General features: G+C 41.0%; 1 protein-coding gene across 1 annotated transcript in view; it reads left to right on the forward strand.

Annotated features, from left to right (window-relative positions):
* LOC137293670 (uncharacterized) overlaps positions 1–18,100 on the forward strand; it is a 52,520-nt gene extending 34,420 nt beyond the window's left edge. The window contains exons 3-10 of the mRNA XM_067824360.1: positions 2,398–2,542; positions 4,807–4,919; positions 6,519–6,666; positions 7,692–7,963; positions 8,435–8,552; positions 9,862–10,137; positions 13,770–13,850; positions 17,884–18,100. Coding sequence (XP_067680461.1) covers positions 2,398–2,542; positions 4,807–4,919; positions 6,519–6,666; positions 7,692–7,963; positions 8,435–8,552; positions 9,862–10,137; positions 13,770–13,850; positions 17,884–18,041 — 1,311 coding nt within the window. The 3' untranslated portion in view covers positions 18,042–18,100. The remainder of the gene's footprint in view (positions 1–2,397; positions 2,543–4,806; positions 4,920–6,518; positions 6,667–7,691; positions 7,964–8,434; positions 8,553–9,861; positions 10,138–13,769; positions 13,851–17,883) is intronic.
* Positions 18,101–18,614: the final 514 nt, after the last annotated feature.

The following is an 18,614-nucleotide window of genomic DNA, read 5'->3' on the forward strand; positions in this document are numbered from 1 at the left end:
CAAAGACAAGTCATAAACGTTAAAATGATGTATTATTATACCAGGAGAGCAAGGTATACAAGGTCACAAGTCAATTTCACAATGCTGATTACAGATTCAATTCAAGTGAGACAAAATCTAAGGCAGTGGGTCACAAAATATAATAAAATAAACCCACTCTTAGTGCAAGAGAGCATCAACTATGCAGAATGTAAACATAGCGATTGGTCTGACAGCAGTTAATGTAGGTCAGGCGTTGACGATTGTTGGCAATGATGTAACTCCAATGAATGTGTGTCAGTCGTAACACAGCTACCAGCCTTTTTATATGTATACTCAGTCAGTTCCCGTCTTCAACACTGTAGAATGCCCTCGAATAAGTCTCCCAGAAGTAAACACATACAAAACTAAGAGCAGATAAATTCCGGAAAACCAGAATTCTAAAAGTGCTGACCATCTTTTAAATGAAGTCTGACCCATCATAATAATCATTCACAACACTAAACGTTGTGACCCAATAATAATTATTACTGAATTATTAACAAAATGTACAAAAAATAACCACTCATAGCAATGATCATATTTTTTCCACAGCATAACTAAAAAAAACCGATAAAACTTTTACAAGAGGGCAAGTGCTTTCAAGAAAGTAACTTGTCCTGACTAATTTTCCACTTGCCCTGATTTTATGACACCATGCTTGATGTTTGTTGGCTATTTATCGAAGAGTGATAATTTCACTCTCTACTAGCTCTACTTTATTATTATAGCAACATTTAATAGCTTCATTATCAGCAGATATGTAATGAACTCCAAGATTATTTGCAGCATTATTATCTGGTAGTCCACGGACAAGTAAGATACCATTATTTGATTGCCCGAAATGAAAACGTGTCCCGGGGGTCGGGCAATGGGATTTTTTAACCCCAGCCAAGGTAAGAATTTTTCAAAATTTTATTTTTTCCTTTTGTCCTTGGAAATACTGACTCTACTGAAAATTAATTTGTTTCCTGTTTCCATGGCAATAAATTCAACTTTGACTGTGTTGTTAGCGTTGTGTGTGTGTCTGGACCTTATCTCAAAAACTTAAAGCTATATTTTCATGAAACTTTGACCCCACAAAGACAAAGTTGTAAAATGATGCCTTGTACTATTTCTGTCGTTAAGAATATATCATTTAGATATTCCCATGGCAACAAGTTTTATTCTAAGTTCATAGTGTTTGTGTTTGCCCAGACCACATCTAAAAAAAAATAGGAATTCTTTCATGTCACTGCACCAACAAAAACCAGGTTGTCATCTGCTGCCTTTTCCTATGAGGATGTTTAGAAGTTTGTATTCTTTTCCTTTGATTTTGATATTAGTGTGTACCTGACATAGAAGTATTAAGTTGCAAATCTTCGTTCCATTTTATTTTTAGGATACTCTTGTGTATTAATGGAAAGACTAGATAAATTCTCTCATCAAGTAGGACTAAACGTCTGATGATTTATTTGTTGAGGGATCAGGGCTGGATTTGTCATCTTCTGATAACTCTTGTTTTGTGTCTGGTGAGATTGTGCATTGATCTTGGGTGATAATTACATAAATTAGGTAACAAATACAATAAGAAGTTCATGTGTTATTTAGTATATTCAGTGGAACAATAGCAACTAAAGGTCTTGACCATGAAGACAAGTGTTATATTCACACACAACAATAATTACCAGTTAACCCATTACTGTCAAACTAAATATATATGAGTGCTAGGTATTATCCTGCCAGACTTGGATGTATCCATGATTTTGATGAATGACACCCAAGTTTAAGTAATGAGTGCAGAATTATTGGCTATATCTGTCTGTGCAACAGGCATTGATACACCTACCTGACACAGCATTAATGGACACCTTACTGATGGGACTAATGGCGGCTCGACAAATTAGCACTCTGTAGTCAAGGAAATTGTCATGGATGAAATAGCTGATAAAGTTGATAATCTTAGCTGTTAGGACAATCAATAATCGTGGCATTACAACATAATACACATTTCCATAGACTTTATACAGAGGTACAGATAGGCTGCATATCTGTGTAAAGTACAAGTACACTTGAAGTTCTATGAATACAACTGAGAACACATGAGGTATATTGTAAGATCTTGTTTCAGCACTTCAACTTGGCAACTTGCTGACTTTATTATTGTCTCTCACATTACAGATTAAATATAAATAACAAGTAAACCAACCGTTAAACTTTATTCAATTTTTGCAATTAATGGAAAATGGCAAAATACCCAGCTGAGACTGAGTGAGATGGGTATAATTTATTATGTTACTCAAAGGAAAATTAGGGTACCCATTGGAGATGAGCAGAACTGAGTACATAGCTGAATGATCGAAACAATTATTTGTACACTGTTTATCATTTCCTTTTCAGAAATTCTTTGTGCGAGCATCACGCCAAGAGAAGGTGAAGTTTGTGTGTCACAAATCACATGATTGTGTAATCACAAAAGAAACACGTGTTCGTTGCCAGCATTGTCGTTACCAAAAGTGCCTTTCTCTCAACATGTACAGCCCAGGTAACAGCTAGCCTCGTCTGCACTGTCATGTACACGACTTTCCATCACCCAAATGTGCCCCTAACTAGAAAGACTTTCCATCACCCAAATGCGCCCCAAACTAGAAAGACTTTCCATCACCCAAATGCGTACCCTAACTAGAAAGACTTTCCATCACCCAAATGTGCCCCAAACTAGAAAGACTTTCCATCACCCAAATGCGCCCCTAACTAGAAAGACTTTCCATCACCCAAATGCACCCCTAACTAGAAAGACTTTCCATCACCCAAATGCGACCCAAACTAGAAAGACTTTTCCATCACCCAAATGCACCCCAAACTAGAAAGACTTTCCATCACCCAAATGCGCCCCAAACTAGAAAGACTTTCCATCACCCAAATGCACCCCTAACTAGTAAGACTTTCCATCACCCAAATGTGCCCCCATCTAGAAAGACTTTCCATCACCCAAATGCACCCCTAACTAGAAAGACTTTTCCATCACCCAAATGCACCCCAAACTAGAAAGACTTTCCATCACCCAAATGCGCCCCAAACTAGAAAGACTTTCCATCACCCAAATGCACCCCTAACTAGTAAGACTTTCCATCACCCAAATGTGCCCCTATCTAGAAAGACTTTCCATCACCCAAATGCGCCCCTATCTAGAAAAACTTTCCATCACCCAAATGCACCCCTAACTAGAAAGACTTTCCATCACGCAAATGTGTCTGTTAGTTAATGGTATGACTTAGTTTATTCTCTGGTATGTAGGTTAGGGAGTTCATCTGGTGGTCAGACAACAACACTGTCAGTGTCCTGGCGGGGATGATGGGGATGATGGCAGATGTCGTTGAAAGAAATTGATTTCTTCATCATGGACTTTTCTCATTTCCTCAAGTAATGGCAGCTGCAGCTGCGCCTTTGTTTCCTTGTTTGAGAAGTCTTTCCTATGCCAAGCTGTAAGTTATGTGCATGTTGCCATGGCAACTCATCAGTGGCTAAATAAGATACCAGTTCATTTAGGTAAATAATTGGTATGAGCAAAATCTTCAGGACAGAAAATGTGTTGCTGTAATTCTAAACCAAAATGACGAGATGGAGAGGATACAAAACAGGACCCTGTGTAGATAGATGTCCATCATATGTAACAGTATGGTGTCTTATAATTATTACTGCTAGAGTTGTTCAGTGGGTGATGGCACCCTTCACCTGCCCTGGGAAACCCAACACTGAAATACATATAAAACATGGCAAGGCCAGTGATTTTCTTCAAAATATACCTTCAAAGTTCACCTTACATCATGAATGGGTACACAGTAGTGGCACTGTTAAGGTTGTGTCATCCCCAAGGAGCTGAGAATGTAAATCCAACAGCACATTGTTCCAGTGACCATGGAAATTGTATATGGTCAATGGCCATTCAGACCTGTACATCCAGTTCAGAATTAGTTTTCAGCAACCCATGCTATTTGTAGTAGATGACTCACTGACTTGGGATGGTGGCTGACTTGGTTGACATGTCATTGTATTCCAGCTGCTTAGATCAATTCTCCTGATGTTGATCACTGGATTGTGTGCTTCAGAACTGATTATTTACAAATCGCCACCATTTAGCGGGAGTTTTCCTCAGTACAGCTTTAAACAACAAAACCATATCTAGTATTCCCGACAGTGCTGTTTCTAGGATTCTTCTTAAAGCGGCTTAAGACCATGCTTACTCACTTTGACCCGTGAAGATAGTGGGCAGACACATGTTCCAAATTGACCTGATTGATGCTCGTACTGTTGATCGCTGATCAGGTCCAGATTTGATTGTTTACATACCGCTGCCATATAGATGAAATATTGCTGAGTGTTGTATAAAAACTAAACTAACTCACTCACTCCTCAAACTTTATCCTTCACTCTCTCTGTTCCTCTCACCTTATCCTTCACTCTCTCTTCCTTTCACCTTATTCTTCACTCTGTTCCTCTCACCTTATTCTGCACTCTCTCTCTGTTCCTCCCACCTTATCCTTCACTCTCTCTGTTCCTCCCACCTTATCCTTCACTCTCTCTGTTCCTCTCACCTTATCCTTTACTCTCTGTTCCTCTCACCTTATCCTTCACTCTCTGTTCCTTTCACCTTATCCTTCACTCTGTTCCTCTCACCTTATCCTTCACTCTCTGTTCTTCTCACCTTATCCTTCACTCTCTCTGTTCCTCTCACCTTATCCTTCACTCTCTCTGTTCCTCTCACCTTATCCTTCCCACACTCACTCACTCATTAACTATCCGTTTCAGGGGACAGCCATGGGAAGGATGTCGTGTCTCGTATATCTAACATTCCTTGCCGAGTCTGTGGTGGATCGTCATCTGGCTTTCATTTTGGGGCCCTCACTTGTGAGGGTTGTAAGGTACCGTTTGAACATCCAATAGTCACCCAAATATGAATTAATGGAACTCAATCCCACTTGATACTGTTACTGTTTTCCATATACAGGTGCATTCCAGAGTGTGTCTTAGTGACAGTAGGGTTTATTGTAGTGTTGCCTTTGCACACTTGTGTGTTAGAAAACAGACTTGTGTGATGAAGATGTATAGGTGTACTGCTGATGATCAGAAACTGTTCTCTGTATTGCAACCAGGCAGTCAGTCAGGATGGTTATGATCCTCTTGGACCATATGTAATGATAATCAAATAAATATAACACTTTACGGAAGTTCTGAGATTGTTCACACATTAATTGTGTAAACAGCAAAGTAAGTGTGAGTTTTTTCTCTCCATAAAACCTGTTTACAGGGATCCCTAAGGGGCTGGGAAAATTCTTATTTTTATTCTGATCTAGGGAGCTCAGAATCCTAATTGCACCAATTTGGGGTTGACATCTCTGATGCAGCTAGCTTGTGGTGTCAGCATGTCAGGTTAAATCAAATTCAAATACAGGAAAAGATGAAAAAAAAGATGCTTTCATAAAAAAAACATGTTCGAGTGCAATTGGATAATGGCCCTTGAACATTTATAATAACCTTCAGTTACTCTCATTGCATGTCAAATGTCAAGGCAATATGCAGACTGCTGTTAAGAAGAATATGATGGTTGATCAACATGTTTTGTGATAATGGCTGCAGTGAATACAAGAGCAAGTCAGCAGCTGATGTATTATTGATGTGTAACAAAAATGTCTTGACCATGAGGACAGTGTTATTCATCCATATAGTGACCACCAACCATATTACTGCCAAATTAAATGCATGAAAGTATTGACTGTTATCATGACAGACTTGCATATTATCCATGCATCTCGTTTTGCTTAATAACACCCAAATGAAATAAATACAGTTCTGTTGAATAATTCATGAATATTCGTTTTTGAATGATCCCAAATAAGGAGTTTACTTCATGAAGGAACACCATTTGATTCACCCAATATGCAAGTGAACAGGTCATTGTATTCTGAGAGATGTAGTTGAACAGGTCATTGTATGCTGAGGGCTTGTGTATCTGAACAGGTCACTGTGTGTTGAGGAGTGCTGTAGCTGAACAGGCCATTGCATGCTGAGATAAGTAGCTGACCGGGTTATTGTATGCTGAGGGCTTGTGTAGCTGAACAGATCACAGTATGTTGAGGAGTGCTGTAGCTGAACAGGTCATTGCATGCTGAGAACTGTAGCTGAACAGGTCATTGTTTGCTGTTGGGTGCTAGTGGTATGATGCGAGCTGTAACTGAGCAGGTCATTGTTTGCTGTGAGGTGTAGCTGAACAGTGAGGTGCTGGGGCTGAACAGGCCCAAAATGCACCAATCTTTATGACATTATGACTTAACAGAGTCTTGCACCAGTTTATATGGTCATTTCAGGATTATGTACAGGAGGTTGTAATAGAACTGAAATGCTGCATCATAAACACTGACTAACACACTCACTTACACCTTTCCAGATTTGCAGATACAATGTTCTTGTCTATGGTCCTGAATTCCGATCAGTGCTAACTCTCTCTGTGTCTTGTGCTACAGGGCTTCTTCCGGCGAATGGCTAAAGAGCGTGAATGGCACTCGTACAAGTGTTCCAAGGATGACAAGTGTGAGATTAGCATGCTGACACGCAATGTGTGCAAGGCATGTCGCTACAGGAAGTGTCTGGAGGCTGGCATGTCAGTAGAAGGTGCTGCTTCATGTTTCATTTCAATGTCAAGTGCAGACATGAATAAGATTCATGCTTGTCGTATATAGTAAAACTAAGATAGGATTGGAAGATTGTCATATACAGTACTTAGTGATGTGCCAACAGAACAAAACAACACTATTTCCAGAAGCTGACTTGGTGGCTGGTGGCTGGTGGCTTGCTAGCTAATGTCGTTGTTTGATTTCCAACAGTGTCATGATGGTACCTTGTATGACCAGATGCAGTGTAAACCATTATACTGCCAAGCCAAGACAGCATCTGCTGGGTGGAATCCTAAATTTGCCACAGTTCTGGTGTATGATTGGTCTGCTATTGTTATAGTTAGCAAGGTGCTAAACATATGTGATCTTTATCTTTCTGAATTCCACTGCTTCTTAATCCCAGCTACAAACGTGACCTGTGAAGATTGAGAGTAGACTAGGTCTTCAGCAGCCCATGCTTACCACAGAAGGTGACTATACTTGTCATAAGAGGCGACTCATTGGATCGGGTGGTCAGGATCACTGATTTGGTTGACACATGTCATCGATTCCCATGTATGCAGACCGCTGCCATATAGCTAGAATATTGAATGCAGCAACTCACTCAATAGCCAGTGTTGGTCAGATGAGAATGAATTTAAAGAGACAGTCAGATCAACAACCTGATTGATCAAGTGTATTTGTACCTGGGAGCTGGGGAAGTGGTTCGTCTCATAACAGAACTGGTTTGTCTGGAACCAACTCAGTTCCTCTATAGTGGATTTGACCTGAAGGGTCCTGTGGAAGACCATAGGTCATCAACAATCATGCTTGTCAGAGGATGTGATCAATTGATCAACGGTCTGACTCTGTGACTTACTTGATTGCATGTCATTGTGTTACAGTAGTAATGGCTATGTTCTCATGATATCGAGGCTTAAGTCTGTTTACAATCACAGAAATGTTTTAAGAAGCAAAGAATTACAATTCTGTCATAAACGACACCATTATCTGACTTTCATAGTTACTACTTCCCTATTTCAGCCAGTCGAATTGGTCGTCAACCCAATGCAATAAAACATGCAATCTCAATAGAAGCTCGGAAACAAGGGAAGCGAAGCGTTAATGGAGATGCAGTGGATATGGATCAGTCACCGTCCCCTGTCCCCCTCGATATTTCTGCACTTGCCAGAGCACACAGCAAGGTCATTCCACAACCCATTAAGAAGGAACCTGATATGGAATTTGTGGATAACACCATCAAACTTGTGAAAGCAGCATGGAATGAACTCAGCGCTCTAAACATGCCCAATAAAGTAGGTCAACAGAAATGAACCATACATTATTTAGATTGTAAACAGTTAAAGCTGGAATGACATTTTCATTAGGTGTCCTTGGTTTTATACACACAATTTTGTATGAAACATCAATGCCCCTGTTGTATGTCTATGTTACAGTATAGGGGGTACTAATGCTACGAGAAATGTAACGAGATCTTAGGCTTATGAGAGCTTTGTGAAATGGAACTCTGGACTAGAAAAGGTGATCAGGTGTTTTCTCTGGATAACAGGATCCATGATTGTTCAGATTATAGTGCTTGGCTGAGTCCATTAATTTGCTGCACCAAGAATGTGTGGTCTTTTCCCATGGAGTCCCAAGCACAGTTAGCCCTACTGGATTGGTTTACATTCGACCATGGTATTACCCGAATATGGCTAACTTGTTTGTAACATCTTTCACACGCTTATCTGCCACTCGTCATGTATGTGGTCCATAAATATTTCCAGATCTGCTTCGAAAGCTACGCCCTGAACTGCAGTGACTTGCAGAACACATGGAAGACCATTATGGTCCACTTTGAGTTCAATGCCAAGTGTGTCATCAAATTCTCCAAGAAACTTCCAAGTAAGTAATATAACCTCAGTGTAAGTAATGCAGCAGATGTAGCTAGTAAGTAATGTAGTATCTGAAGTAAGAAATGCCGTAATTGTACTAAATAATGCAGCATCTGTTGTAAGTTGTATGGGGAATATTTGAAATCTCACAATTGATGATTGCTTCAGTGCCAACAAACAGTCATCGAATAAAATATGGTCATCAACATTTTTGAGATTTTCCTATCCAGGTTGTTAACACAGATATGTGTAACATGATGCAACGAGCTACTTTAAAGTGATGACTGATATATCATGAAAGTAAACTTGCTAGAGTCTTCATGAAATGTTCAGTCATGACTTCAGTAAGTGGAGAAAGTTTCTAGGAATACAACATGTTTCCAGACCCTGACAACTTTGGAGCTTATGTTCCATGGCCAAGTGTCACAAACACTAAATTAGTAGTTCCAAAATTGTTTGAGTAAATATGATTGATTGCTTTGTCGTTTGGTCACTGCAACCAGTCTTTGATTATTTCAATTAATCGGACCACCACTAGTTGTATGTAATTCAACAACTGTGTTGAGCCATGTAAAAATATGTTGTAAGTAATGTAGTATCTGTAATAGGTAATGCAACATTATTCACAAGTAATGTGACATCTGTAGTGAGCAATGCTGGTGTTTGCATATCACCCAAGTTTAATAGATTAACTTACCTATACTAGTAAGCTGCAAGAATTGCACTGCAAATACATGTGTGATCATTCATGACAAATGTTGATATAAGGATGGAAATGTCTATTCAAATAATCCAAATACAGTCGAACCCCATTTACTTGGACCCCACATATCCAAAACGTCCGGATAAGCGGGGTTCAACTGTAACAACAACCAGTAATATGACAATCCCATGTTGATGCAACAGTCCAGGTGTACATGATGGAACACTAATGTTTGTTACAACTATATGGAAATTTAAGGATCCAAATGTCAATAGGACAATCCAAATATGAATATGATAGTCTAAGTTTTGATATGGCAATTCAAATGTCAATATCACACTCAAAATGTCAATATGATAATTCAGATTTCACTATGACTATCCAAGTGTCAATATCACATACCAAATGTCCATATGACAATTCAAATTTCAATATTACAACCCAGATATCAATTTCACACTCCAGATGTCAGTGTTACAACTCAAGTCTGAATATGGCAGTCCAAGTCTTGATATAACAACCCAAGTTTTAATATGACAATAATATGACAGTCAGTATGACTATCCAAATGTCAGTATGGTGGTTTTATTGTAGTAACACCCCCCCTTTGTTTCAGACTTTCAGTCCCTGCTTCTGGAGGACCAGGTGTCACTGATTCAGATGGCAACATACTCTCTCTGTATCCTCAACCATTGTCAGTTCTATAACCTTGAAAAAGGACAGTATCGCTTCTTTGATTTCAACCCAAAGGAGGAAGAAGCCATTCTGAGGTACTTTCCTCAGTTTAAGATCATTACTAAGCACTTCCATCACTTTGGCATGATGGTGAAATCAAAGAACTTCGATGACACAGAGTTGGCCTTCCTCTCAAGTCTTGTGTTGATGAAAAGTGGTAAGTTGAACTTTCTCTTGATTTTGTGTTGATTAAAAGTGGTATGGTGGTGTTCCATTCAAGTCTTGTGTTGATGAAAAGTTGTAAGATAACAGTCCTTTTAAGTCTTGTTTTGAGAAAAAGTGGTAACATAATATAATTTATAGTTAAAATTTTCAAACTTTCCATTTCATGCCCTTTTTTTTTTTTTGGATTTCATTGTTTTTATTGTTTTTCATTTCTACTTTTTAGCCTCGTGGTTTAAGCATTTACAACCTGACATAAAAAGGCTGATATGTGAAAATTGTGTGTTTAGGAATGTCCTACATAAACTGCTGTGATGATGTAATGTTCAAATTCACCGATACAACACATAGACTTATGTCTGTTTTCATTGGCTACTAACTAAAATTTTTTACTTACCTTACGATAGGTCTATAGCATATTACCTCAAGCTTCGCTTAGGAGATCTGACGGAGTTGAATTGCTATTCAATCTTGAATGGCTACCTTGCAATCGACGACTGTCAGGATACGGAAGTATCTGGATTTCCCCACTGCGCATGCGCGCAGACTCCACGAAAAACTTCACTTTTACTTCAAGCGTCGTCTGATCTAGACGTGTTTGAGTTGCTATACTTTCGTTTTTCAGAACTAATAAAGTTTCATCTTTCAACTTTTTTACACTGATTCCTTTCAGGGGTTTTGTGCGTGGTGTGTATATTTTTCAATCTTTGTGTCGATTTCTAACGTATATTTTTGTTATTATTCACTTGTCGGCTACCTCCTATTTCGTTGTTGCCTCCGTGATTTGTTACCGGTTCGGTTTCATTTGTTAATGTTCTGCGTCTATTGATATTTTTGTCCGCGGTATCTAAGTTTTATATTACTTAGTGCGGTATTTAGTGTAAATTTGGCTTCTCTTTTTCAAGTGGCACCTATTTTACTTGTCTATTGCAAGCATGCTGTTGCATGGAGAGTGGAACAGTCCATTACGTGGTAAGGGGTGTTTTTCTTCTACCCTAATTATCACACGGTTATCTCGATTTATTACAGTGTTTGTGCATGACACATCTCTTTTGTGAGGTCTCTAAAGGCTTGAAGTCCGGCAAGGTCCTGTACCTGTACTGCTCGGACTGTGCTGCTGTGGCATGCTCCCTACTGCAGCGTTGTGCAGTGTGCTCGAGTCTATCTAGTCCAGAATTCTAGGCATACTTGGCATCAGTGAGGAAGAGGAAGTCACAGATCTCCTGCATCATCGTCTGGTCCGAGGCTATCTCTTCCATGTACTCTTGAGATTCAGTCTACATTGGAAATACCTGGAGCGGCTTCACACACTTCTGCTCAGATGGAGGCGTCACTGAACCAGTATCATTCAGCGCTGCTGATGCCGACGCTGATTCCCACGCGGACACCAATACCAACACCTTTGCCTATGCCGATGCCGATGCCGACGCCTATACCGACGCCGACCCTTACCACCCAGTCGGGTGGATTTAGAGAGACCTCACGCTCTTACGCACGCGGAGTTGCAATGAATTTTTTAGAGTGCTCCATTGGTGACGCCAGGCGCATCTCTAAAACAAGCTGCACCTTCGACTTGGGCTTCTCCGGTAATCCCGGGCATTGCAGGGACGACACAGAGGGAGGAGCGCGGACACAGAGGTGTTTGTTGGCGCCTTCTTTCGCCATCCAGGTCACCGGATCGTTTGGGCAGATCCCTCCACCGCAGATGCAGGAGTTGGCGTTTGCGGTCCCATTCTGCGTCACCACCTCGTGTCAGACAGTCGACACATAGGAAGCAGGCGCCGGAGCGCAAGTCAACAATTTCTTGGAATTCAGATGACGAACAATACTTTTCTCCAGACTGTGAGGGGGACCCTGCACAATTGGAGGAGGAAGAGGGATCATACCTGCCATTGTCCGCTATTTATGATTGTATAGCTGATAGGTTCCCGGAGTGCCTCTCCCCGACGTCAGGGGTAGACAGCGTCAGGGCTATTAGGGTGGAACCCGAACTGATGATTCCGCCTCATCCTATGGTGGCTGACGCCATTTGGGCGGTGTTGGATGAAGCCATCAAAAGACTATCTTCCTCCACCTCTTAAAAGGTTCAGGACTCCATATTACAAGCAACTGACACAGAGTTGCGGCGCATCCTAAAACCTATATCAGCATTTGCATCAGCTATTTCAGCGGCAGCTGTACACTTACCGTAACTTAACGAGTTCCAGTTGGAACATCTGTTGTCGCTATTCCTATGGCAAGGCAATGTGTTACATGACCTGTTAGGACATGTCCGGACAGTGCTGGCAATGACGACCGCTGGATAGGGCATCGTTTGACAATCTATCTAGGAAAACGGTGTTTCTGTTGGCGTTAGCGACAGCAGCGAGAGAGAGCAAGATTCATGTGCTGGATGTGACCAGGATCCGATTTGAACAGACCAGACTCGGTTCTGTACACTTGGGCCTCCTCTGGGTTTTCGTGGCAGTGAACCAACTGACAGGTCAACCAGACAGATTGTTCACCATGTTCGGGCCCTTACATTGTATATCAAGAAGTCCTCTCCTCATCGGGGATCTAGGAACAGTTTGTTCCTGCTTTATTCTACGACCACTAGAGGGGAAGTCACCTGGAACACAATAGCCTTATGGTTGAGGCAGATCATCCTGGCGGCTTAAGACGCACAGAATCCAGCTCACCCGTCGTCTAACAACCTGAACGAGCTTCGGGCGTTAGCCTCGATCATGGCCCAATACAGGAACAGTGCTTCTGGTGGTCCTCGACAGTTTTTGCAAGCCATTATTTGCGGGACTTAGCCATGGAAGATTTGGAGTGCTGCAGTCTGTCGGACCACTAGTAGTTGCGTAGCAACTCACTCGTCCGTCTGTCTGTCCTATAAGGTATGATCTTACTTACCTTGGTCTATAGGGGTCTTGTACTTACATGATATAAGATACTATACCCCTCCGGTGGTTAGTACGTGACCTACGTACTACTCTAATTCTGGTTCCAGTGACCATCACGAGAGATCGTTTCGGCAGATCGGCATGCAGAGAGAATCAGTAGTGGTCCGGCTACCCCGAGGCATGTGTGGGATCTTAAGACACTGACGGTCCTCCACCTACACCACCGTCCTGTCTGTTGTATCCATATGCTATAGACCTATGGTAAGGTAAGTAAAAAATTTGTTAAAATCTAAATATTTTAGATATTTAAATACTTACCTTACCATAGGACGTTAAGTCCCTCCCAACGCTGGATGCTCCTCCCCACTACAGACTCTTCGGACCGAGAAGTAAAAGTGAAGTTTTTCGTGGAGTCTGCATGCATGCGTAGTGGGGAGATCCAGATACTTCCGTATCCCGACAGTCGTAGATTGCAAGGTAGCCATTCAAGATTGAATAGCAATTTCAACTCCGTCAGATCTCCTAAGTGAAGCTTGAGGTAATATGCTATAGACCTATGGTTAGGTAAGTATTTAAATATCTAAAATATTTAGATTTTAACAAATTTGTTCAGACTGCAGTCCTATAGGTGAACTATGTGACATATGACATATGTTGGTTTTGGGGAGACATTTGTGCACTGTTCAGCCTTTTGTTCAAGATGTTTGGCAATGTTTCTCATGCTGCTTTTCTGCTGTTCCAGATAATCTGACCATGAAAGAGAGAGATCGAGTGGATGCAATAAGTTCCGAGCTGATGGATTCTCTGCATGTGTACATTAAGAGTAAGTAGAATTGGTTTGGAGATCTGTGTTGCTTGAAGAGATTGTCAGAGTAGGATAAGTGACTTAACTGGGGAGTGACTTACAAGGAGACGAATTGCTTTAGTTAGTCAGGAAAGAGGCAGTTATGAGTCAAAATGGTGCTTATTTAATTATCTTGGCTTATGGGCGTTGGGTTAGCCTAGTGGTCAGTGTAAGTAAACTTATCCTCAGTACTTTTCGTTACACTCCACTACTGAGTCTAACAAAACCTTATGGGAGGTCACGTCAGGTAACCTTTCAGACTCACCAATCAGAACACAGCCTACCAAATCGCGAAAGTGGACATTCACACATACCTCTTGAACATTTTATCTCGAAAAGGTTCGTGTCCGAATGATACCGATTCCAGGTGATGAACACGCGTACATACAACCATGACAACGGTGAGTAAACAGTCACTGAAAATAGTGTTTTTTGCAATATTCAAGGATGTCATCTTGCGGAAATATTAGCTAATGATAACCATGTCAACACAAACCCCAAAGCGTATATACTGCAGGTCAAATAATTGTGTTATTTGCGGATTTTTGTTTGTAGAGAGATCTGTGTCAGAGACCTGAGTCCCTCTGATCCCTAAATAGTAGCCATTGTCTGATTGGTTAAATCTATTTGACCCTCTTGCGTTTGATTGGACGGTCATTGGTTGCTCAAAGGTTACCTGATGCGACCTTCTACTAGGTTTTGTTAGACTCAGTGGTGGAGTGTAACGAAATACACTGAGACGAAGTTTACTTAGACTTGCCTAGTGGTTAAAGTGTCTGCTCGTCACGCCAAAAACTTTGGTTCAGTACCACACATGGATACATTTTGTGCAGCTCATTTCTGGTGTCCCTTGCTGTAACATTGATGGAATTTTCCTAAAAGCGGTGTAAAACTAGACTCACACACTCTCATTGGTTTGTGAAGCAGATGGAGATGATTCATCGACCAGTAAGATGGAGGTTGCAGGGGATACTGTTCAGATAACCCACAGCCTTGGCAGAGGTGGTTGTGGATTCCCTGTCTTTACCTGCAGGCCAGTTTGTTGAGGAGGAAAATTTGGAAAAGCTTTGGAAATCCTTAGATCAAAGGAAGAGTTGTGCCCTTTGGAGCCTAGACCAGGGTCCTTCTCTTTAATATTCCTTACCCTTATGTAGGATTCCACAGAGCTCAGGATGATTATTGATCCAAGAACCCTAAAATGTGAATACAGTCAGGCCGCGTTAATCCGAACACTTCTGTTTTTCATCAAAAACGTTCGGATAGTGAAACGTACGGACTACTGAAACGAACTTTTATGAACACAACTACAGTAGGGTTACTTCCCTTTGACATAGCAATACAAAACCATACGAACGTGTACAAGTTGGCTGAATGTGCGATGTGGTGTTTGGGGGCAAGAAATCAACTTTCACGTTGGTCAGTTTGACATTGGCATACTTGTGACTGACAGCATTGGTACGAAGTAAGATCACGTGTCAACCACGTGATTGCATCTGTCTGTCAAATGATCATAGCCAATCACAAAACATATCCGATGTCCGAAATTGTGCTCTTGCCGATAGAATGTCCGAATTCTTGACCAAAATGTTTACACATAAGATCATTATTTGCTTTAGGGTTTTCTCTTCTTTTTTTTGTGCTGCAGTAATTTCACATCTTTTACGCCTAGGGGCGGGACTTGCCATTATGACTGACAAGCGTCAGGTGATCTCATTTTGACACGATCAGTCTTTTATACAGGAAGTAAGCATGATAGGTATTACTCCAACTAACCAAAAGTGAGACCTACTAATTGATCAAAATCACAAACTAACGACATCTTCAACTCGCAAGTGTCACTTAACAATTACCACTGAATGGGTCTCATGGTGTGAAGGGATTATCCCAACCTTTTTGATGTACCGCCGGATTAATGAAGCAAAACTATGTGTAATTAGCTAATCTGTTACCGCTGATTAACGTTCGGATACGGAGAGTGAAGCACCGGATTACTGAATCAACAGGTAATTAGTTTACATAGTAAACAAGATTGGTTACAGCTAGCTATTGTTCGGATATCGCGGGAATCGGATTGTCGGGGTCCGGACTAACGCGGCCTGACTGAGACTTTGCAAGTTTCAAATGTAGTCTGTACAGAATCTCAGACATACAATGTTCATAGTGGACACTAAGCTTTCTCCATGGAGCTGCAATCTGCAGATCTACACATTCCAGTGAGGCCACACTCTTATATTTGCGCTTTGCCATCAACTGAAGACTGTTCCAGATCATGGTTTCCCACTTTTATACAAAGTGTGCAGCCCACATTTTATGTAAAACCTCACTCACTCTAGCATTTGGAATATCAGTTGCACTGTGGTTATTCACGATCATCACGGCTCCTGTCCTTATGTATTTACATCTTCAACATAAATCCACAGGTACCTGGTGCTGGATTGGATGCCTGTTTAGAAGACTCTCAATATCTGCTGGCTTTCTTCAGGAATCCTTCAGGGTTCCTTATTCACCTGGAAAAGCTTCAACACAAGAAAGTGCAGAAATATATCAGAGCAATAATCGACACCAGGCGAGGTTTAGTTTATCCTTCAGAGGATTGTTATCGAGATATCACCACCAAGATAACAAAGTTTCTGTTGGTTATTGATCTAGTGTTCAAGGACCATGCATGATGGAATAATTCTTATCAAGGTTATCTGGCTCTGACAGATCGCTTCCTTGGTACAGATTTTCCAGACCACATCAACATTCTGGAGAATGGGGCAGTTCTGTTTTTATTAGTTTTTCAGCACATGGCACTACGCCTAAGCAACTCTTCCATACTTGTCTTCTTTTTGATCCAAAACAGGGACTTTACAATCTAGTGGACTGACTGATTGCAACAGTATGACCAGATGCTTTGAAGGAAAGATCAACATCCTCATCTGAACAAGATTCTTATGTACAGAAAGGATGCTTCATTCAGACATCTTCAGACATAAACTATCAAATGGAAGCAACCCACTAAGGATATGTTTGTAACCTCACTTAAAAACCAGTTACCAACTTCCAACAGTGCAGTTCAAGGTCTTTTTGTTTATACTGTGGACACCATGATGATTTCTTTGGAAGGCATAATTGCATATGCATTCTTTCTGAGAGCGCTAATCACACAAGCTGCTTGCCAAGATCAGGATCCATATTCAGATGACACCTGATGGCACCCACACTGCCCCTGGTTTCCAGATCTTCTCTCCATGCTGGTTCACTGACAACCAAATGCAGACAGATTCCATTCTGGAACAACGACACCTATCATCAACAGGACTTACACTTGGAGTGTCCTCCGTAAGAGCTTCAACGTCTGCTGTATATGACTTGATGTGGAACTGATTTCAGTAATTGGAAATCAGATCTCGAACAACCCATAATCACATAACAGTGACATTTTCAGAAAGATCACCATTTTTGGCTAGACATCACTACACAAGAGTTTTTAAGTGGGAAAGATCCAGTGCGAGGATCCATATTAGGATCTTTTGAATGGGAGGATATCCCAAGACATTATGTAAGAATGAAATCGGATTTAGCACTAGTCTTATTAGGGGCAGTCAAGTGTTAAGAGGTGGAATTCTAAGAATTATTATTGCTGACAATGTTCCATGTCTAAAAGCAGAACTGGAATTCATAAAAACAACCAAGTCCCTGATGTGTAAGTATTGTTAGAGGAGACCTCCTTTCTCTAAATGTACTCTCCACTGCTCATGTATTGATGAAATAAGGACTACAAACTCCTGATGATGAAACATTATCTGGAGCCCTGTTACTTTGTATGTCAATGTATACGTTTAAGTAAATGTACAACTCCTGTCCAGATCAGCATGTGATTCTGATCATTTAAACAATGTGTTAGGGAGTCTTGAAATCTTGTGCCCAGTCTTTTTGTCCTCTTAATGAAATATATTTAATTCTAACAATTTTTTAGAAATGAAGTAAATTTGTTGTCAATGTTTTCATACATGTGAGTTGTTTTCAGGACACCACACTGACCATGAAGAGAGGATGGGATACCTTCTCCTGCGTATCAGTGAGCTAGCAATGGCCACGCTGCAGCACAACCAATGTGTCGGGGTGATCGCACAGGCACACCCGGAGCTACAGAACCAGCTGTGGGATGAGATGTATCTCAAGTAGGATCATGGACAGCGAGAGATGTTATGCCAGTGTCTGGGCAGCAGGGTATGTCTGCCTCTTTGTCCTGTACTGTGGATTCATGGATAGTGCGTGGCAACTGCAGGCGACAGAAAAAAGATTCTGCTCACTGTTAATCAGTGCAGTGTGTTTGGGAGACAGTGCATAGCTTTTATTGAAAACATACATGGATCCATTCATGCAGTGGTGATTAATCTGTTATCCTTTCAGACTTTTTTGAAATTTCTGGTTGCCTAAAGATCAGATTTCCTTCTGACCTATCTAAAGAAGCTACCTCAAGTACCATGAATCATCATTTTTTTGAACACCCTGCCAGTGATGTAATTATAAGTTGTCATGAAGCTGGGAGTGGACAATTCAGAGCTTCATGGAATGCCATCACAGGAAGTGATGCACACACAAGTATTTACATGGGTCAGTCTGTTTCAAGTTCAAGGGACGCTTAGTAATGCATTTGGTGGCACTAAGGTTGGCAACATGGAACCTTATCACATAATTTCCCAGACATATCCTCTGTCCCTGCTGCACTCACCACTACAGTGCTCCAAGTGTCCC

The sequence above is a fragment of the Haliotis asinina genome, chromosome 8 (assembly GCF_037392515.1).
Source record: "Haliotis asinina isolate JCU_RB_2024 chromosome 8, JCU_Hal_asi_v2, whole genome shotgun sequence".
Classification (NCBI taxonomy): Eukaryota; Metazoa; Mollusca; class Gastropoda; order Lepetellida; family Haliotidae; genus Haliotis; species Haliotis asinina.